At 46.4% G+C, this 23,442-nt stretch overlaps 1 protein-coding gene across 1 annotated transcript in view; it reads right to left on the reverse strand.

The window, feature by feature from the left end:
* LSM4 (LSM4 homolog, U6 small nuclear RNA and mRNA degradation associated) overlaps positions 1–23,442 on the reverse strand; it is a 176,991-nt gene that overhangs the window by 12,224 nt on the left and 141,325 nt on the right. Inside the window, exon 4 of the mRNA XM_069649267.1 lies at positions 21,696–21,891. Coding sequence (XP_069505368.1) covers positions 21,696–21,891 — 196 coding nt within the window. The remainder of the gene's footprint in view (positions 1–21,695; positions 21,892–23,442) is intronic.

Raw genomic sequence — 23,442 nt, forward strand, 5'->3', positions numbered from 1 at the left:
GTTCTCACCAATCCGAAAATCCAGTGAAGTAACTGGATACCAACATGCCCCTGCATCAGAAGCAGGACGGAGAGCTCGTCCTTCCAGACCCTAAGGTGAGACGCTACGAGAAATCACAGAAGGGTTTCGAGGAGGATGAGAGGGGAAAGTGGGAGGCCGATTGCATTACCCCGCAGACAGTTAATCCCCTATTTTCGCCCACAGAAGGATACTTCCGCGAGCCAGACAAGCCAGATTTGGGGGCCCGGTCCAGTATGTCTTCCGAACCCTGCGCATCACCTTAGAAGAGGTCACAGCAGCGCGAACCAGGCCAGCGCCTCCGTGGGAGTCAGGTGAGCGTAACAATTATAGGTTGAGCAATTATGGATTCAGCAACCTGTGCCAAGCGACAAAACTCCTCCATAACTGACTCGGAGAGTGGAGTATCGTCCGCTATGTCAACTGTTGTAGACAGGGTTGTTTCCTTTATGGAGCCCAAATCTTGATCCTTGGTTTTGTCTAATGTCTGGCGCTGTATAATCTGTGCTATTAACTGCTTGGTCACTTTGTCTCCCTTGAGCAACGTACTCAGGGTCTCATTTATCACATTCAAGTCATTGCTTGTTTTAAGAATCCTTCGTCCAACTTCTTTAAAGTCGGGACCACTGCGCAGTTAATAACATTGCTCAGCCCCACCACCGAAAATTCAAACTGCTCAATGTCTTTCGACATTTCCATAAGAATTCCAGTGTGGGTTTGCACATCTCCTTTCATTGGTTCAAATAATTTAACCAAGGAGTTGAGAACGAAATTCAAAACAGGGCGGGTAAAGTCGCCTCCCCTCTGCACCATATTAGGACTCCGGTGGACAGCGGTGTTTGTATTCATAGGAGGATTCAAGTCAGATTCCACCGGAGCCATAGATTCCCTCCTGTACTCCTCTGTTGAATTAAGATGTCTTTGGTATAACAGATTTTGCATCAGGGTAGGACAGTCATTCAGTGTTATGTGAAACATCCAAGCCAGACCCCAGCCGATGAGATTGCTTAATCTCAACTATGTTAATTGAGTCGTAGATCTGAGACCGTTGGGTGTTTCATTGCACTGCACTCGTACTCTTATGACATCTCTGAAAAAACATATCAATCGTTCCTTTTAGGTTAGTTGCAGACAAAGTGAAGTCATGTGCACGTGTAGAAAATTGAATAACTAGTTCAAGTGCAGGACCCTCAGCCGTAAGAACTGTATGGGTAGCAGTATCTTGATGGACTTGTGCAATCACTTGGGCCAATCCCCCACTGCCTACATTAGGATTTGACAGCACCCGGTGTCCCACACATGGGCTGACTCCTTCGTCAATATAAGAGCCGTCCCAATGTTGCATTTACAAGTCCTCAGGGAAGGGTCAGCTTCATAAATTATAGCGGGAAGACATTTTGTTATTTGCTTTCTTTCTGCCAATCCTTATACGAGCCCAGGCAACGTCTCAGTGCAGTGACCACCCAACCGTACCTTTATTTGAGCAATTAAATTCAGTGGTATATATTTGTGCAAATAATTAGAGAACAGCAGGTATTTCCACAAGGAGCACAATCCAATAGTTAGAGTTACTGAGGCCCGTAGAGAGAAGTTAGGCAAAGGAGATAGGGGAGGGATCAAAGGGGCCAAATCCCAACAGTCTCCCACCCCTCCGGCAACTGTTTTTACTTACCGTTGTGTTTTGTATGCCGAAGGCCATGCAGTGAAGAGTACGTGAAACGTAAAGCAAAGTAGTACTTGTTACCAGCTCCAACAAATATGGCCGACTCCTTTCCTCCTGCCCAAACAGACCACAAATGACCACTTGTCCGTGCGCGCTCCGCGCACAAAATTTGTTCAGGTAATGTTTAATGGAATCCCAGCACACAGGCTACTCCGCTTCAGGAAACACTGTAAACAGACTCAGAGTAACTTGCTACAAATGACCACTTGTCCACCGACTTATCTGCAAACTTCAAAGCAATTCACTTGCAGAAGCTAACCATATTTTGTAAGCATGCACTACAGACTGCGACAGATTAGTTTCAGATCTGGTTTATGTGCTCATTCTGTAAAAACACATGTTTATGTTTTTATCTTTAAACACTTGGTCAACAACCAATCGATAACACTATTTAAAAATGTGTTGTCCACATTCTTGGGAGGACACCAACAGTCGGAATTGTTAGGGTGGCAATTCTGGGAAAAGAAGAAATGGTCCCAGTCCATCTGCTGCAGGAACTGCACTTTTCCTGAGGGCACCAGGCACATAATGACAATGGATGACCACTTATCTACTACAGGTAAAATAGAATGGCTCTGCAGAAGTGTTTACAATTCCTGCTCATCTCAAAATAACAGCACTGACACGCAAGTGAGCTCTGCTAAGGATTACATCTAGCTCAAATGTTCTGAAGCGTGCAGCTTTCGTAAATACCACACCATCTTGAATGAAGTTGTTGGTCCATTTAGTCTGCTTCACCAAACCGTATCATGCACGTCTATGAACCCAGCTCCTTTGAGGGAGTTGTTGGTGAGGCTTTTTCAAATTTGATGGCCAAATCCTACCTTAGGTGAGTGTAGGTTAATTGTCAGAGTGAATATTGCTGTCTGGACTGTTAACATTTGTCTTTTTCAAGAGAAGTGTGGGATGTTCACCCAGTTTACTCTTCCAAGCAAATCACCATCAAACAACAGTACAACCCAGACCAGCACGATTCCATACAAAGTCAAATACAATGGTAGACTGCTGGATCATATCTGATCCTAAGCTACAATTTGGCAGCGGCTGCCACTGTGCATCGGTAATTTAGATACATAGACAGCTATAGGAATGACTTTCTGAAAAACTGGCTATCCATGGACCTTATCAGACAAATTCTCACTGATATATTGCCCATAACTATATAATATCCGAGAACTCATCTTATGTCATATAATCCAAGTCCATTCTTCTTTCTTGCCAGGTCATTGGAGTAAAAAACTACCACTTTTGGTTAACTTAAATGAACAAGTTACTTACCAACTGTAACGTTCTTTCGATTGGATGTTCCTCCCACGTATTCCTCATCTTAGATATATTCGGGTCTTCAGTTTTGCTGCATCGGAAAAGAATGTCACAGCAGAGGGCGCTGTGCTCGAGATCATAGCGTCGATGACCCTCGAGGGCTGCCATCGACCATCAACGTCATCTTTAGTATAAAGGGCTCAAGCTGCGCCCATTGTCTTCAGTTCAACTACTCAGCTGGTACATTGAAAAAAGCGGAACAGGCATCCTTAGACCTCCAGCTCTCAAGTAATTTAGAGTGCAACTGACAAACTGTACTGTGGGGAGGATGGTTGTGAGGGTCGAAGAGGAAAACGTGGGAGGACCATTCAATCGAAAGAACGTTACAGTTGGTAAGTAACTTGTTCTTGGAATGGATTGTGTCCTCCCACGTATTATTCCTCATCTTAGATAGGCTCCCGAAGCAGTATGAATTTGGAGGTGGGAGTACCAGAAAATATTAATCATGAATTGTATGAAGGACGGCTTTGGCAAACAGACCTCCTTGTGATATCGAATCTAGAGAATAGTGCTTTACAAACGTGTGTATAGACGACCAGGTGGTCACTACACAAATGTTTTGCACAGGGACCACCCTCTGAAGAGCCATTGAAGTTGCCATGCCCTTAGTTGAATGAGCTCTTAGCCCATCCGCAGGATTTTCTCCTGCTAACTTGTAGCATTCAGTGATTGCTACAATTATCCATCTGGACAGTGTTTGTTTCGTTACCGCCAAGCCTAAATTATATCCATTATATCCGACAAACAGTTCACTTTTTGTCGAAACTTTGCCAATCTGGAAATATAAAAACTGAGAGGCCCTTTGGGGTCCCGTCTGTGTAATCTTTCTTCCTCCTTACTCGCATTAGGAGGAGGATAGAAAGAAGGTGAAGTGATTTTCTGCGACAGGTGAAAGTCAGAGGCTATCTTTGGTAAAAATTAGGGTTTTACTTTAAGCGTAACCTGTCCTCATGAAGAATTGTATGAGGAGGCTTACGAGAGAGCCTGTAACTCATTCACCCTGCTGGCTGATGAAATTGCCACTAGAAGGATTGTTTTTAAAGGAGTCTTAGCGGGTAAGAGGGCCAGGGCTCAAATGGAATACATGTAAGGAACTTAAAAAGAGAATTTAAATCCCAAACAGGTACTTGAAATAGAGTTGGAGGGAACACATTTGAGAGACCCTTCAGGAACTGAATAATCAAAAGGCATGTTGAAGTAGGACACTTCTTCTGAGGAGTGCTTAAAAATAGATAACTTGGAGGCCCAAATTGGCCAAGTGTAAAAGGAAAGAAAGCACCATAGGAGTATTACATGGGAATGGATAAACATTCTTGTCCTTGCACCAGTTACTGAACTTGTTCCAACGACACTGGTACAAGGACTTTGTTGCTGGCCTTCTGGCCGAAAGCAAAATCTCCATTACATTGTCCGTGAGGTCCCAATCCTTATATCTCAGCCACTCAGAAACCATGCGTGAATGCCGAGAGTCTTGACCTCTAGGTGGAGAACCCGACCTTCCTCTTGCTAGAGGAGATCCTCTTTTTGTGGAAGACGTATTGGAGGACAGATGGACATGTGCAGAAAGTCCAGGTACCACATTCTCCTGGCCCAATCTGGGGCAATAAGGATCATGGTTTTCCTGAACTTTCTCAACCTCCTGATTACGTGAGGAATCATGGGGACTGGTGGAAACGCGTATAGAAGTGGAAATTCCCAGTCCACCACAAAACGCATCTCCTAGAACTCCTCTTAGAGGAAATTCCCTTGACCAGTAATCAACGCACTTCCGGTTCACACTGGTCGCGGACAGATCCACTTGAGGGGTTCACCAAAGGGTGAAGATCTCTTGAAGGACTTCCTGAGCCATCTCCCACTCGTGGGAGACTGCTCTGCCTGCTCAGAGCGTCCGCCCCTGTGTTCTCCCTGGCTAGGTGAACTGCCGACAGAGAGATTCCTTCTTGTATTGCCCAGAACCAGAGCTGCATGGCCACTGTGTTGTTCGTCAGAATCAGGACATTCTTTCCCCGTACAGAGTGCAGAAAGGCCTTCAGGGCTATTCTGATCACCCTCGGCTCCAAAAGGGGGGATGTGTAGCTTGGAGTCCGATGGAGACCAACAACCGCTGATTGACAGATCATTTCTGTGGGCTCCCCACCCAGTGAGTGAGGCGTCCGTCACTACCGTTATCTCCGGCAATGGTTGCCAAAAAAGTTCTCCCTTGAGAATATTGTCCTTGCAAGTCCACCATAGCAGATCTTGAGCCACTCTGTTTGGAACCTGCAAAAGATCTGACATATTCCCCGAATATTGGGACAATTGGGTCCGCAGGGCCCATTGAAGGGATCTCATTCTCAATCTGGCCTCTGGCACCAGAAAAATGCAGGATGCCATGAGGCAATCTTAGAAAACCAAAGGCCGGCAGATGCTGGGCATTCTGAAATTTAACATCTGCAGAATGTGAGGAGCTCTCTCCTAGGGAGGCGAGGCTTTGCCCGAGGAAGTATCCAGGACTGCTCCGATGAATTGGAGTCTTTGGAATGGTATAATCTTTGACTTCTTGTAATTGAGGGAGAAGCCAGTCTGTGTAAGAAGTAGCAGGTCATGGTCAGATGTTCCTGGGCTCGTTCGTGTGAACTCGCCCTGATTAACCAGTCGTCCAGGTAAGGGTAGACGTGAAGCCCCCTCTCCTGAGACTCGCTGCCACTCAGCTTGGTGAAAACCCTCGGGGCGGAGGTCAGCCCAAATGGCAGAACTCGAAACTGATAGTGAGAACCGCCAACTGCGAACCTCAGGTACTTTCTGTGCTTGAGATAGATCGGCACATTAAAGTAAGCATCCTGAAGGTCCAATGATACCAACCAGTCTTGGAGTTGGAGAGCCTGAAGGATCTGAGAAAGGGTTACCATCTTGAACTTGTCCTTCTTGAGGCACTTGTTAAAGTCCAAGATGGGTCTCAATCCTCCGTCCTTTTTTGGGATGAGAAAGTAAGGGGAGTACCAACCCTTGTTTCACTCCGCTACAGGTACATGTTCTATTGCACCTATCTCTCCACCTATCCCTAGCAGGGTTAAAATCTCCTGCACAAGGAGCGGGTCTGGAATTTTGACAGAGTTGGCTACCAGTGGATGGTCCTGAGGCCTTCGTTGAAAAGGAAGGCAGTAACCCTGGGCTACTGTCTCCAGTGCCCAAGCATCTGAAGTAATGCCCCGCCATTTGTTCAGATGTTGAGAGATCCTGCATCCCACAGGGGTTTTTTGGGGAAAGGCCTCCCGAGTGGCTTTCCAGCAGCTGCAGCAGCGGCCAAGGGGACAGTTGCCGCTGCTGGGGCTGATCTAGCACTCTTCCCACTTCCACCACGAGGACATTTTCTTTGCTGTCCTTTTTCACTGGCCTGCCCCTTCCCTCCCATAAATGAGGAGTAGAATCGGAAAGGATGACTCCTCCAGGAAGATAAGCCTGAGTGGCAGTAAAACAACCTCAACAACACTCCTAAACAACCTCAAGCCGTCAAATGGCATATTTAGTAACCTGGCCTGCACATCTGAAGCGAAGCCAGACTTTCTCAGCCACGCAAATCTGCGTAGCACTGTGCAAGATGCCATGGACCTACTGATGCTGTCAGCAGAGTCCAGTCCTGATTGAAGGCATTCTCCCATAGCCTCCTTTCCATCTTTCACAATTGCAAGGAAGCCTTCTCGCCTTCAGGAATGTGTTCAGCTGCTGCAGTCATACAATCCCACAGGGTGTATGTGAATCTTTCAAGGGGTGCAAGTCACATTTGTTGATTTTAAGGACATGCTACCAGAAGAGAAAATCTTTGTCGACCATGCATCAATTTTTTTTTATCATTCCTATCTGGGGGAATTGAAGGATATGCTGAACGTTTAGAGGATGTGGCTGCCTGGATCACTAAGCTCTCAGGTGAAGGATGTGATGTTACATTTTCTGGGTCAGAGGAAGAGGGTCTGTATTTCATTGTGAAATTTCTATTCACAGCTGGTCCTGAATCCGGGATTTCCCATGTGGCCATAACCACCTTTTGAAGTGCTATGTGAAAGGGAAGGACAGGATCCTTCTGAGGACCTTCATTGAGAATGTCCTTCATATCATCTTGTTGGCATATAGAGGACATTATATTCCACCCCATAAATTCTACTACCTTATTCATAAGTATCCTATATCCTGAGTCTGCATGGTCAGCAGGATCAGGTTTTTCAAAATCCAGTTCAGGAGACGTGTCCAGTCCACTAGCAGTCTGCAGACATAGGTCAGCCATTTTGGAGTGAGGATCAACTAACTCTTCAGGAACATCTCTTGTCCCAAATGTTACCCAGCAGGGGAAATGTCATTTTCAGAAGATTGTTTTTCATATATAGAAGCTCATAGATTTGAAAAAAATCTTGTCTAGGCACAGGATAGAACATTTTATCCGAGGATGCATTTTATCCGAGGATGTTGTAGGCATAAACTTTGGCTTCGACAAAGGTGTCGATATAGGTGCGGAAATCTGCGTTGGCCTCGAAAAAAGCATCAATATCGTCGACGCCGGCTTCGACACCGAAGGAGCCTTCCATGTAAGTGCCTTCGAGTAAGGTGTTGACGCTACCTTCGATACCCGGCGTCGAGTACGCCTTTGACAGGGGTGTCAAAGAGACCTTTGACACTGACTTTGATGGCGTTTGAGCACCGGACGGCATTTTGACAGTTAATGCCTCCAATTTATGCACCGGTAGGCCTGTTTCTCTCAACGACACCCTAGACTATTTCTCGCCGGATTTTAACCGTTTAGTCTCTCAGGGAGCCGTCTGTGTCCCCCGGACCGGGTGAGCTCCTTTCGCCTTCTGAGAGGGTGGCCGCCATCAGCTCGATCGAGGATGACTTTGCCTGCACCACTTGGGCCTTCAGGGGCAGGTTGGACACCTTTCCTGCGCCTTGGTCTTCTTGAGCATCTCCCGCAGCATCCCTAGGTTAGCCGATTTCCTCTTCAAGGAGGAGCTGTAGCAACTGTTAAGATTAGTGGGGCCTGCCCGTCGCGGAACCCGCCTGCGCGGCGACCCCAACGGAAACAGAATTACTATGCTGGCCTTGTCTTTGGCACCCACAAATGGAGCACCCTCAATGGACTAAGAAGCCTGCTCCTCGGACCGGCCAGTCCTGGGTGAGGCATGACCCTGCTTGCCGCACCGTTGAGCCACACTGCTAACCTACTGGAAAGATCCTCGAGGGTGAGCTTGGAGAAACCAAGGAAGATTTCACAATCTGCTTCCCGGTGATCCGGATGGAGACCGAGGCACTGGGGGCGTGTGTCCTCCACAAACACGTTCATTAATCCGCAGCTGGAGCAGAGCTTGAAGAGCGAGCCTCCCTCCTTCTCCTCCGATATGGTCCTGCGTGCAGTGTAGGTCCAATGGCCTTCTGGAATCTTCAATGAAACTCTTGACGATTCTTGCCCTTGAGGGGCACTGAAAGACGGTGTCAGGCAAGATTGTGTGCAGTACCCTTTGGGAGACTACAGCAACCTTGTCCTCCTGGCAATAGGTAAGCCAACCTTTGGAACAAGTCTGTACTACACAAGTTGGTAGTGTAGCCGAGCAGCCAGGCTTATCTCAAGAGGGGTAAATGTGAGCAGTAGGGTTTTTACACAGAAATTCACAGTGACAAGCATTCAAATAAACTCTTACACTCAAGGTTTCTTGGTTAAACAATTATTCATTTATTTAACAGCCAGTTGAATAAGCCTTCTTCAGAAGGGAGCAACACAAAAATACACTTCAAAATATACATTCTTAGTTTCTCTAAATAATCAGCAAGTACCCATTTGGGATGGCACACAGATGGTTCCTACACCGAGATGACTTAAATAACTGGACACTGTGGACATTAATATATCATTAGTGCATTTAGAGCAATACTGAGTTGGTGTCAAAGTCAATGGTTTGAGAATAAAACGAAGGTTAAACAAATATTCTGAAGCAGGTAAGTACCTTTGAACCCCACAATGCAAAGTAAATTAACCCTTTCCTGAAGGAAAGGTTAAGCACACAATCAGAGGTAAAGAGTCTTTCAAGGAGCCAGGCCAGCCAATGTTAACTGAGCAAAAGTCTAAGGGAGCTGACGCACTTCTTACCGGTAAGGAAAGTCTTGCACAATGTTTTAGAAGTCTTTGTAGAACAAATAGAATCACTTTAGGGGCACAAGCTGGGAGGCTTGTGAAGGGCAAAGCTGCAAGCAACTCTGCAAAAGCAACCAAGACAAGTCTCAACTGAGAACAAGCAAGTCTACACAACAAGAGGTAAGGCCCCATATTTTTACAGTACCTTTGGTTAGAAGAAATTGGTTCCAGCTGGCTTCTGTTCCTGTGTAGGTCTGCAGATCCTGTTCTTGGGCCTCAGTCATGGGGAGGATGTCTGGGAACCTGCACTACAAATCAGCAGCGGCAATGGGCAAACTTAAAAATCAGCGGCACTTTGCGGTTTCAGCTCCTCGCATCTCTAGCAAAAATGTGGTTCTCGGATACCAATTTGGACTTTCCTCACATCTGGGTTCCAGCACTCTTGAGGTGGTTCAGGCTTTGTCAGTCCTGCTTTCTGGGAGTCCAGAGGATCGTCCTGGAGCTCGGGTCCGCAGCAGCAATGAAAGTAAAACCAGGTCTGAGAGGATTTCCAGATGAGCTCGTCTTGGGGTTGATTGCTCCCACCAATTTAAGGGGAGAAGTCGTCCTTTGCAGGTCTTCTCTATAGTCGAGGCTAATTTGGAGTTTCAGCAATGAAGCATCCATGGTGACAGACTCCTGGTACGGGAGGCTTTGGAACCCTGTGCCCCGGGCAACGGAGTGAACGCCCCACCACTGCATCACCCGAAGACCTCGCTGTTGAGCGCGATCTTGCCTGCAAAGCTTCTGAACACCTGAATCCAACAAGCGTCCAGGAACTCTTGAAGAGGTTGCATCCGTAACCTACAAGACGACATGTCGAGAAGCGACTTGATGGTCCGCACCGTTCCGGTCTTCAGAGTAGTCCTGGCACTTTCCCCAAAATGGCCGCTACCCTCTCCTCCGAGGGCAATGCTAGGAAGGAGACCGTACAGAGTGTGGCTCCTAGGAACATTGTGTTCTGCGATGGGGTCAGGCAGGACTTCGGATAATTGATGGAGAATCCCAGATCTGTCAATAGCTGGATGGTCATCTCCGTGTGTTCGACTGACTCTCGCAAACTGGCCCGAAAGTGCAGGTACATGTGTATCCCCCGTAGACACAGATAGTCCTCTACCGGTGCCAGGCACTTTGTCAACAACTGGGGGCTCAGGCTAAAGGAGAGGCCCTTGAACTGGTAGTGCCATCCCTGCACTACGAAACTGAGAACCTTTCGGGGGTTCTTGTGAAAGGGGACATTGAAGTAGGCATCCTTCAGGTCCAGCAACGTCAGTTGGCCGAGCACGTGCTGCAGCATGACCATCCTGAATCTTTGGGACTGCAGGTCCAGATTGGACCACAAGCACCCGGTTTTATTTTTGACTAAAAAGTATCTGGAGTAGACTCTGGAGCCCCAGAGTCGTCATGGAACCAGCTCTATCACCCCCTTTCGCAGCATGGCTCATACCACCTCTAAGAGTTCAGGGATGTGCTGCTCCTGCCGGCCACCAGGGGGATCCACGGCCACCTGTGCTGAAACGACAGGGTATGTCCGTGGGCAAGAGCGTCCAGCAACCATCTGTCGATGGAGATCTTCTTCCACTCGCTGACGAATCCCGTCAGCCGGCCTCCCACCAGAGTGTATGGGTGGGGGCCTGACGTACTGGCAGGTAAAGAACTGCTTTGGTGCCGGCGTCCTGCATGGAATGCAACGGCAGCGCTGATCACCTCCACCGTAGGCCTTGGAACGCCCTCTGTAGGCCTCCTGGGCCGTGGACCTGGAGGGCTGGCGGTATGAGGAGAAACCTTCCGTCGATCTACTTGACTTTCCTCCTGAGGAGCGAATGGAAGAGCATGTTGGAGCGTGCCCAGGGCAGCCTCTGTATCCGCCCATCATAGCCTGCAAGGATTCGTCGACAACCATCCCAAAAAGGTTATCCCCGATTAGCATGTCCAGTACCCTTACCTGGACGTCCTGGCGGAAATCTGTGGTTCTTCAGCCAGCTCTGACGACAGAGGCAGACAATGTTCACCATCTGACAGAAACATGCGTCAGTGATGTCTAGTGCCACCATGATGGCATGGTCCGAAGCCACCTCTCCCGCCTGGAAGATGGCTATAGCCACCATCCTCTTGTCATCGGGGAGGAACTCCAGAACCGGGCGCAGCTTTTACCACAGCTCCCGGTCATACCTGGCCACGATCGCCAGTGCACTGCAGTGTAGATAACCTTCCTTCCAATGGCGTCCAACTTCTTCCCTTCGCTGTCCGGAGGGACTGAGGAGGATGAGGAAGGATTCGACAACCTTTTCCTCGCAGTCCCCAACACCACCTGGGGGGGCTTGTGCCATCCTTTTCTGGATTTCAGACACCAAAGTGTGCAGGGTCGATAAATTGTCCTGGGATACATCCCTTGGCGGAACTGGTGTGATCGGAGTGCTAGGCCCCACGCTGTTATTGCAGCCACCGTCCTCGGGGAGCGTGTATAGGGACTCTAGGTCCTCGTCGTCCGTGGATGAAGCTTCCATGGCCTGGGACTTAGGTCCAAAAAAGGGGGAGGGGACACGAAGGGGTCAGAGCCAGGCTCGGAGACGGAATCCTCACCTCTGGCATGCCAGCCGGCTTTGCCACAGTCACCATGGAGGCTTCCTGCCCTGGTGGCAAGGACACCTTGGGTGCAGTAGGGGTTACCTTCAAAACATTCAGCCCCATTCGCCTACGTGAGAGCAGCCACCACCAGCTCCATAGTCAACGATGACTTCTCCTGTGTTGCCTGGGCCTTCCAAGGAGTTCAACCACTTTTTCCTCAGACTTTGGCTTGTCAGACTTTTCCTGCAGCTTACCCAGGTTGGGCAATTTCCTCTTAGAGGAGGAACTCTATTGCTGGCTGGCGATGGAGGCGGATGGTGATGTTGATCACGCTTTGCCCATCGCGGTAACCACTTCCGCAGCGACCCCGTTGGAGCTGGACTTGCAGTGCTTGGACTTGTCTTGGGCCCCCATGGATGGGGCGCCCTAAAAGGACTTAGAAGCCCTCTCCTCGACCCGGCCGGTCCTGGGTGAGGCATGACCCTGCTCAGGGCAGAGGCCTTGGCGTTCAGCTACGCCACCAGTCTACTGTGTCGCTCCTTCATCGCTTTCTTGGAGAAGCCAAGGCAGATCTCGCACTCTCCCTTCTTGTGGTCCGGGTGAAGACAGTAGAGGCATTGGAGGGGTTTGTCCTCTACAAACACGTTCCGTAATCCGCCTCTGGTGCAGGGCTTGAAAAGGGACTTCCGGCCATGACGAAGGAGAAGAAAGGAGGTACGGATCAGGCCCAATGGCCTTCTGGAAACTTCAACGATCCTCGCCCTTGGGGGGCTCTTTAAATTAACCATCAAACGGATCCCATGCTGTTGGCAGATGGAGAGAAGAGCACGCAGGCTTTTTAAACTTTCCGTTGAAAAACGAAAAAACAAAGAAGTAGCTCACTGAGCCAAACTAGAGGCTCCCAACACTGAAACGTGCAGTAAAAATTTGAAGATGGCTGCCAGAGGAGGGGCTTGGTGAGAGGACTGTCATTGGCTGGGAGCAATATGACCCAGAGGACAGCGATTGGTTTAGAGGAGAAACACAGTTCGTAAGTGAAAGTTAAACTATTTTTCTTTTACTGAGGATTCCTGGCCTGACAATGAATACATTCACGGGCATGTCAATCCATGCCAGACCCCATACTGGAGAACAGTGGAGTTTCTTCCAGTGGTACTATGTACACTACTGCTCCAAACATATCCATGCGAGGATGAAAGCAGAATGATAGGAAACTAACACATTGGAGCCTATTATGGATGAAGTATTTTTTTACCCTAGTTTTATTTAAAGGAGCAAAAGTGGCTGATAGGCCCTATATCTGTAGGGCTGGGGGCAGGTTTAGAATTAGTATTTGGAGTAAGGAAAAATTATGGCAGAGCCTTCAATGACTGTAAATGAGCCAGGTGTCTGCTGTTTCAATGCAAAGTATATTACTGTCATTTATATAGTGCCTTTTACCATTACTATAGTCTCAACGCCCTCAGGGACGCAGTCCACAGTATGGGAACTTCTCCGAAGTTTGGAATGTGTGTGTGCATTTTGGTCAAGATAAGGAATTAGGTGGGCTGGTGGGCTCCTGGAAGCAACCCAAGAAATCGGGTATGTGGGCGGGTGATGAGGGAGGTCACGAGTGAGAGCAAGTGCAACAGTCTAGTTTTGTGTCCAGCTAGACCGAATTCTGACGTAGGTCGTAGCTGCATTCTAATGTGTGTGGGAATAGCCGTGCCTGCAGCAGTAAACTAGAGCTCACATGGAGCTCATCTTTGAAATTTCTGTCATCAGATTGTCTGTAGAGGAAAAAACAACTACCCTTGTAGACTTTTCTAGGCACTTGGGGAGGCTACCGTCAAGTCATCTAAGTGCAATAGACTGGCTGTCCAATTACATCTAGGCGTGACAGGCAGGCTACCATAAGATCTATGATAATAGGATCCTTTAAGAGCCATAGACACGCTTCCTTTATAGTCCTACTAAATATGTTTTAAGTTCTATAAATGCTACCAACAGCTATTTACTAGCTGCGATATCTGGATATCTGCATATAATCTCTATGCGTTACAATGGCTAACTTAGAATCTTTTGAATGCAATGGAAGGATTACCAGCAATATCTTTGAGGATAACAGGCAGGCTAACATTATAAGGCGCAACACACACTCCCCTACCCCCGAACCATCCAACTTATACTGTTCTTCTAAATGCAATACCAGTGCCAGTCTTCACAGTTCTTCTAGTGAAATGTGAGTGATCTGATACAAAAAGTCATTTATAATGCGCCTATACACAAGTGTTTCTAGGCAGTGTGAGGACAATTTCCCTCCATTTATGGACCTCCCGTTCCCCCACCAAATTTTTCGTTTTGTTTGGCTTAATTAACCTGACTGTTTTCAGGAGCACAGCTTCAGCTGTACTCCTCTGGGCTTTTGCTCATTTGTTTATGGGGAAACTGACAAGTCCTTCAAGCTGTCAGTACTGGGACACTATGTTTCCCTTAGTCTTTAACTATGTGGCCATTTCTTGGTAACTTTGTATCTGTGTGCCAAGTACCTTGGGTCCTTTTGCTTTATGGCCCTAGCCACCCTCTAAGGATTTTCTGGTGTTTGTACATGTGTGCCTAGGACGAACTGGTGGCAGCAGTTCACATATTTTTACTTTGTTTTTGTGGGTCATAGCGCTTTTGGCCCAAGACTGTGGCCGGTGCCGAAAATGGCTGTGCCAATTTTGTTCTGTGCTATGGCCTTTTTGTCCCTCCCCCAATTTTTTTCCAATGGTATGGCATTCAACGGTTTGGCCTTATTTGGGCATGCAGCCTCCAGCGAAAACGGCATCTTTTGCAAGGTCTGCATGTCACGTGCCCAGGAAGAGGGTTGGGACTGTCTGGTCCCAATCCACACTACTGGCGCCAGTATGTTTGGTAGGCCTGAATGACTGGAACCACCATGGGCCACGATTGGCCCACGCCTGGCGTGCATGCAAGAGAGCAGATCTTCCAATGGTTATCCTAGAGCACAAGACTTATCTTGGATAAGAGAAGGGGCTCTGCATCCATTCCAAGTGGATCACCTGAAGTTCACACCGAACTACAAAAGGAACCAAGTATCCTGAACAAAAGAGCAGAATTGTGGTACCGCCAGAAACGTGCTGGAAGGTTTGGCAACCCGACCCCGCTGTTATCCCGTCGGACCCCTGCTTTTGTATCTTTCCAAGAAGGCCTGCAAGGGCGCTTCAACCCTTTGGCGTAGTGGGACCAACTACTCTTGGCACCTCCTGCTCACCCTCGCAAAGAGCTCCTACGGAAGTGTTCCTGGGCCATCCAGCGAACTGACCAGCTCGATCCCGGTGTATTGTAGAGGAGCGCCGCTGTCCCCGCTGCAGGCCAGAGACTTGGCATCGCTTACTTGTGATCCTAGACCCTCTCCTGCCAAAACTCATTGTCATGGCTCCTCTGAGTCTGGATTTATGAGTGTGCCACGCCGCAATCATTTGTGTTCCGTGGGTCTCACCACTGTGGCAACTGTTGCTACAAGTGCCTGCAGACCTGCTGCACCACCTACCCTCCTCCGTTCTTTGAGAGCTGAGAAAAAAGACTACTGTCCCACCACGGACGATTGCCCCGTCCCGCAGCCACGAGAGCCGTAGTGACATGTAACTGCATGGGTGAAACCTACCAGCGTACTGAACACAAAGTTTGGCCTGGACTGTGTTGAGGGTCAGTGAGTAAATGCATCACTTCCCGGTGGTCCCCTGGCACACCCATTTTTTTTTTACACATGAGAATCCCTGAAAAGATAGTCACCTTAGCTGGGCTCTATCTGCAAGGGTAGAGCCTCCTCAAGGAGTAGAGCTTTATTCTTCATCGCCTCAACCCTCTTCCCGAACAGCTACAGCTCCCTGAAGTGAACCCGCTTTACGCACAACCATGCGGTTGTTAACGCACAGCTGTACTTTTGAACAAAAAACTCCTCACCTCTTAGGGTTGGACTGCATAAGATGGGGATTGACTTCGAAGAACTGCCTGATGCAATATCTGTGTTGAACTTAAGTCTTCTGTTGCAGGTTGTGGTTATGTTCTCCCATTTCATCTACAATAGGCAAACACATCTTATATATATGATAAATAGTGAAAAGTGTGTGTGGTAACGGTTTTATTATTAATGTGGTTTATATTAGTGTTTAGTTATAAAGTCCTATAATAAATGTATTTTTGATATACATCTGTCTAAAAGTAATCTGTGGAGTTTTTTTGTGTGTGCTCATTGTGGGCTTCCAATCATTACCCCTTCTGAGACTTATTCTCGACCGCCTGCCAAGCTACCGTAGATTGGTCTGGTTTGTCCAGAAGGCTCCCCTGTTCCACTAAACTAGGGTGGTCTCCTAAACTTCCGCCAACACGGTCAGTGTTTAGAAATTCATCTCAACAGGTGCTACAAAACAAGGCAGGGGAAAAAGGGGGAGGACAAAACAACAATCTTACTAGGCCTGCTCTCATTCAGATCGTGCAATGTTGCATCTACACCGTTCTTCTAAATGCAATGTGCTGACCTTCACAGTTCTTCAAGAGCAGTACAAGTGTTAAACTACCCAGTTCTTTATGTGCAATGCTCAAGTCAATCTACCCAATTTGTTCTACGTTAAATACAGGTGCTCACCCACGGATACTTCTATGAGGCAACTCAATTGTTGGTCTTCACAGCTCTTCAGGTATAACAAGTGCTAGACATACTTCTAAGTGCAATGCATGTGCCAACCCATACAATTGCAAAATAAGAGCTAAATTTCACAGTTCTACTAAGAGCAGTGAATGTGCTAGCCTATGCAAGCTTCTAAGTGCAATAAATGTGCTAACCTACAGATCTTCTGAGTGCAGTTTGTGCATGTGATAACTTACACAATTGCTCCAAATTCAACACCTTGTTGAACTATATGTGCAGTCTTCGAAGTGCATTATCTAAGTGCGACACATTACCTACCCCCCCAACAATCCATCTCAGTGAGCAGAACACAACACAAATGCCCATCTCAGTGTGCAGCAGGTAGCATATGGATTACCCATACAAGCAAACTGGATTCAAGATATGGCTAACTCATGCAAATAGGCGAGATGCAAAAAATTGCCAATTTACACAATTAGGCAAAAAACGCAGGTAGGTATACGATATTAGGTAATAAGAGTGGTGAGGTTTTACTGGAGTACAGTAATGGTTGTGCTCCCAGTCCACACCACACTTAGCTTTTCTGTCGCTGTAGGTTGTCTGTGTCAGGTGTGCCGAGGCGAACAGAGACCAATAGGGAGGGCTGCTGCTTAGGAGGGAGCTGCCCTCTGCCGATGGCTGCCCAGGAAGGATATGTTAAGAGCAGTTTCATCGGTCATGTGCTTGGATCACCGGCCAATCAGGGAACAGGCAACAAAGGAAGGAAAAGGCAGACACAAGGGGGTAGGAAACCATAAAAAAGGAGAAAATGGAGCAAGGAAAGGGTTTTTAAGGCCTTGAAGGAGGACCAGGGAGCTTACCAGGCACAGGGATTTGCTGCTGCAGGGCCGCGAGCTAAAATTTTAAAGGGCCACTATTAACAGATCGATTTTGGGTCTCAGCAGTGGGGAAATGAGAGATTCATAGATTCTATTTTATGCCAGGCCTCAAAATGTGCACTCCGCATTAGCCATTCACTACTGGTCACTGACTCCCGAGTGTAAGAAATGGTGTTTTATGCATGTGGAAACTTGAGGGTGAAACACTTTGTATGTCTTGCCAGTAGCTTGAAACTTGAATTGGTCTGGCAGTTGACTCTGGAAGGCCATGTACCTACTGTATTCCAACTCCATGTGCAGGTCTATTTTTATTTCCTGCTTGGTTGGAAACGTGTGCATTGCTTTTTAGTGTTACAGTGAGGGGATTGTGGAGAGTACAGTTAAAGCAGGTGAAGGGGATGTTCAGAATGCTTGGTCCCCATGAAGATAAATACCAGTGTTTTGATAAACCTGCACCTGGCAATCTGTGGAGTGCCTCAATTCAAGAACTACGGTGTCCATGTCACTACGAGATTGACAATATTATCTGCGCTTCCATTGCCTAAAATCTCCTTGAATGCTACAACTTCTCAAACGACTCAACGCTGCTACACACGAGATATGAGACATTTGAGAGACAGGGACTCCTTTTTTTAGAGTACTTCCCACAAGTCCAGCAGGAATCTTTTGGGATCTACGAAGAGAGCCAAATAACCTCCACATAAAACATTATGGTTTCTATGGATATGGTGGGTCTTAGCTCGAGGGGTATGAACCGAGCAGTAGTTTAGTGCTAGGCAAGAGCATCCAAAATTTAGATCGGACGTTCTTACAAGACTTTTAGAGGCACCATTTGCTACTTAAAGCAGGTTAGGAAAAAGGTTTGAGAAGATGCTTGACACGGCCAAATCTAACAGCAGCAGTCTCAAAGCAATGGCCATGTTGAATATTTCCGTGGAGGGGTTGTATATAGGCAGAGGCGCTTAGATGCGGTTCGGTCTATGACCAAGAAACGATGGGAGTTGTAAATGTTTCTCTCCTTTTGACCTGTGAACTCAATGAGAAATGTGCCCCATCATAGCATCAATATCTGGGTAGGAAGAGCGAGAGAATGGTTAATGGACAGTTAAGGGTTCAAAGGGAATGCTTTGAACAACTGGATAGAGTTTGGGTCAGGTGGTGGGGGGCACAGCTATCTGTGTTAGCAGGAGACCGTAGCTGGTGGAGAAGTCTGAGAATGCTGCAGGAAAACTGAGGCTTGCAGGGGCGTTTTGATTAGTTATTGACTTCAGTTACGAGGTAGGGAGTCAGGTTGAATTATTTTTCTATATTTGTTGCCCATGTCAATATTGTGGATGATGATTGCATTCAGTTTGCTGTTGGCGAGATGTAGGATGCTTTCTGGCGTTCTCATTTGGTGGCAAATGTGTGTGCGAATAACTAAGTTGGCATGGTTTGGTTGTTACATTTGCCATAGAAAAAGTCCCTGCCATCTGTGGGGGCATACAGCCCCGAGGTCTTGGTTCATTGGGAAATTAAGCAGGGTTTGCGGATGGTCTGATGCTATTAGCGGTTGCACATGTACGAAGGGAAGTATGTATTTATTATGCCTTTGTTAGGGTACGAGTACTATTTGTCTACTAGATTAGCGTTTCAGGGTTCTGAAAAAGGTTTCTTTACTTAAACAATTTAGTGCGCAATTCTTTTAACATTTAGCAGGACTGACTTTGGGGATTGTGTTTTCATATGTGATGGAGGGAATCAAGAGGGCAGAGCTATAGTCTTTGAATGGAGTCAAATTGGGTGAAAATAGTTTGACTTCGGATATGGCCTGGAGTCTTAGAAGATTGCTTATTTGGGACAGATTTGTTATCCAGATGCCCAGGCAAGGCAAAGATCAAGGAAATCATGTAATATAACATTGTGCCATTCATTGTAATTTGATATCTGCCCAATTGTATGTAGTGTGCACTACTTGAGGTTTATTTGAAAATGATTGCAAGTCACCTTTCTCTGGAGGGTCATATTCCATCATTCTACAGGATCCCTCATTTTTTTTTTTTTTTTTATTTAGTTGTTTCATTTAGTGAGTCTACCCTGATTTGCCTAAACAGGAGTTCCAAATTATTTATTACGCTTTACATTTACGTTTCCTCAGTCCAATGCAACATGAAGGTAAGCTTAAAAGGTGGACAATTAGCGAATTAATAAACAGAGGTCAAATCAAGAGGCTCCCATTGAGGTTGTTGGGTTTTACTGTTTATTTATAAAAATCAAAACAGAGGAGTTAAAGGCTTTAATTTACTCAAAACACCTGGCATTGCTCTGGCCAGTCTTCCATACCATCGTTTTTAGCCAGTGTGCCCAGTTGCAGAAGGAAGGAGCCAGACCACATGGAAATTAGTCTTCAACCAGCAACCTATAGGAGCAGACCAATCCGAACTGCTTGGCCACATCTCAGCACAAGAACACAAGCAACATTAGGATGTCAGTCTTGATAAGTATAGAAATACCTGGTTTGGTTTACACAGATACAACCAATACCAAAATGTGATGGATGCAAGGTTTTGAATTAATCCCATTCACTGGATTTGCACTAGGTAACCTTTGCAGACCAGCAAGTCCGCCAAATTGTATAGGATGACCTTTCAGGACGGCGGCCAGTGCGAAATGCATGAATTACATAGATTCCATTCCCAAGATGGATGGTATTTCTTTTTCTACAGTGTCAGTACATCTTTTCAGTGCCACGTTTTCAGGCACCATTTTTGAGGCATTACACCAGCTATTAAAACATCTGGTTTGTGTATTTGGGTCTTTATTGACCAAAATGTTTTTTCCTCTCCTGTACCTGTCAAACGAAGCTGTACTACAGGAGTTGCGCTCTAGTCCAGCCAAAGACTAACGTCTAACTGTTACGATTGATTTGTTACCTTGGAGTTTTTTGTGTCACTTGCACTTTATATATGTGTTTTGTATAAGACTGTTGTAACATCTCTGTGTTTTTATGTTTTTTTAATGACTAATAAAATTTGTATTTTGTGATAATATGTTGGCGTAGCTGATTACATTTTTTCTCTACCTTTGCTATTTGTATTTTTGTTTACCATTTTTCACAGCACTACTTTCGATGAAGTAATCTACCATATGGAAACTAAAGCCTTGCCATTGAAATTTCAGATTGACGTTTATACCGGCATCATAGGCCGACGCACCACTGTGTTGGGTCACTGAACTCTTTGCAACAGCAGAAGATTAGGCTTCATGAGAGACTTTTTAACAGAATGTTCCATAAAGAGGTAGGAACCAAGTCTATATTTCACCGTTGCATTTTCAAAGCGCCATCGTCGACACAAGTCCTGCACTTGTCTTCCTTCTTCCCTTCGGATCGGTGAAAAGTTTCGAGAAATCCCCCTCTGAGTGAGTGATTTGGCCTGGAAGGTTCAGCAAATTACAGTTCTTGAAATCATGAGGTTCCAGATAACTATTTGCATCTTCATGTCCAGTTTATTTCTCCACTGCTCTTAAAACATGTTGCAAATGTGAACATTGAGGAAAATGGGAAGTAATTCATTCAAGAGATCTGCATTATGTGAAAGCTCTTGAGACAAAGAAAAGTAAGGGCTAAGCCTTAAGTGGACTCCTCAAGTATGTAGCAAAAGCAAACTCACATGACAGTTGGTTGATTGACATCATAGGAGCATTTGCCACCTCCACTCTTACAGGTTGTTGCTCAACACAAGGAAGGGATGGGTTTCAAATGTTTTCCGTGCATATGTATACTGCTATGTATTTAGCGAGGGCTCTCTGGTCAGATGCAACGATAAATGCCAAGCATGCACATCTATAAGAGATTCAAACCTGCAGACACCCATCTTAGAATAGAAGCAGTCTCAAAACAGGTCAGTGAAATCTTTAAGTGCTTGATAAAATAGTTTTGTAGGATAGCTAGCTCTATTAGCTCTCCACAAGTTGCAAAATGAAAACTGGATGAATGGATATTATTGTGCCTGTTAAATAAAACTATCCAGTTTATGTTTGTTTCTTTTGAAGTAAGTTACTTGGCAGTCCTTTGTTATGTGTGCATTGGTATATAGAAGATGATTGATCAACAACACTCGCTGGATAGATAGATAACGTGGCTCTTTCAGTGCGCCCACAGCCTTCTGAATTGAATAAAACTTACCACATGGCAGATCGGTAAAAAAAAAAAAAAAACGATACGAAGGGACTGATTTTAAACCATGCCACACCTGACCCACTGCACCATTATTATGGATGAACTAACATTTGCATCCCCACATTCAACATTAAAGGCCATCTCAGGACTTCACAAATGATTTGTACACCAAGTCATCCAATTATACCAGAATATACAATTCAGGAGTAACAGCGTTTGACTTCATTAACAAAAAGTCAAACCAATACAAATAACATTACCTCGCCCAGCACCTCCAGCCCCTCTACCCTTCTGTTGTTTCTGCTGTTGCTGCATTCGATCTCCACCACCACGGCCTCTGCCCTTGGAAATCACTTCCTCCTTCACCATGTCAATAATTTCATCAGGAATACGCAAGTACTTAATTGTGCTGCCACGAATATAGCATTCCGGCATCCGCCAGAATTTGTCACCATCCTGTTCAACACAAAGGAACGCAGTGGTTAAATGTGAGGCACACCATGGTAGGAAGAGTAAGAAGGTAGATTAGAAATTGCAGACTTTACAAAAAAAGAATATTACAGTGTGGCTTCCCATGGTCAACCGAAGACCATTCCAAGCAAGAAGAGCTTCAATATGTACTAAAGCTTAACTATGAAATAAAGTCAAAGACTGGCACATTACATACACATAAATTAACTGAAATTGGGAAATTACTACAGAGATAATTGTTCGAAATGCAACAGAGGTCAACCTGTGGTCCAGGGATGAATATTGGTTTCTAAACCATCAATCAGCCCCACACCTCTAGTACACCAGAAGAGATCCGCACAGAATGTAAACCCAAGCAAATGATAAACCTACTTGTCCAATTTTGGTAACGTGGATGGAACGGCAGGCTTATCTCTGAAAGGTTGTGGTTAGTTGCAACACAGCGAAAATAAAATTACCCAATGATAAAAGGGACTGTACAGTCAAGGTTATATAAAAAGATCTATTTTATTAACAATAGACAGTTCTAGCACACTACAAAATGCAACCCGCCCTGTAAAAGAATGTATAGGACAGACAGTTTCAAAGCAGGAAAAGGGATACACTCTGGATACTGACAGGAGGGTAGTCGATATAGTAATTAATCACAATAATTCCAGAATCCATGGCTTCAACACAAAGGCAGCAATGGGTCGTAAAATGTCACTAGGGGCCTTCGGAGAAGGACCAGGGGCACAGAACCACAATGTACCTCGTGCTGTAGGAGTTCTTGGTGCTTGACAGGGTTGAGTCGGTGTCAGGGCGCTTAGCAGCTTCTGCGACAGAGTTCAAGATGGGAGAAAGCTGAGGGTATCAGGCAGCACGCAATTCGGCAAGCTGGCCTACACAGTGTCTCGGGTTCAGGAATCTTTGTCTCAGTGCTGGTCGGCGGTTCTGAAGCACTGCTCGAGGAGTCTCGAACGGCTTTACCGACTGCAGCGTAACAGTCAGTGGTGCAGTCGGTTGCAGCTCAAGGGGCTCGACAAGCTTAATAATGTCCTTAGATGCTTGTCGATGCACTCCTACTAGCTTCTTCACTGGGTTTGTGTCATTCTTTAAGGCAGACGGCCCAAAGCTGTGGAAAGTGTTGTAGGCAGCTGCTGTGTCTTTGGTTTGGTTAAGAGACTCTGGCTTTTCCTACCTAGGAAGCTTGCAGCAGGGCCTAGCAGGGCACGCTGTGTGCTGGCCGGGTACTGGTTCTGGAGCTGCTGGAGGGTTCGTCTGGATTCACTATCTCCCTCTGTTCCCTAGGAGATGTTTAGGGGAGGGATTGTGCTTCTCTTGGAAATCCTGGCCTTCCTTCACTGGCGGAAGATGCAAGGCAGACTACCCAGGGCCCAATGATGAGGTCTTTCTGCTTCTGGTTAATCTGCCAAAAGAGGGGCTCAGCCCTATTTTAAAGCCAAATGGACCACAGGGATTGGTGTAGGCTAAGCCTACCTTAATGAACCAATCCTGGCTCCCCACCAACAATCTCCTGTATGCGTGAGGTCATAA

This window comes from Ambystoma mexicanum, chromosome 1p (assembly GCF_040938575.1).
Source record: "Ambystoma mexicanum isolate Mex_15411 chromosome 1p, UKY_AmexF1_1, whole genome shotgun sequence".
NCBI lineage: Eukaryota > Metazoa > Chordata > Amphibia > Caudata > Ambystomatidae > Ambystoma > Ambystoma mexicanum.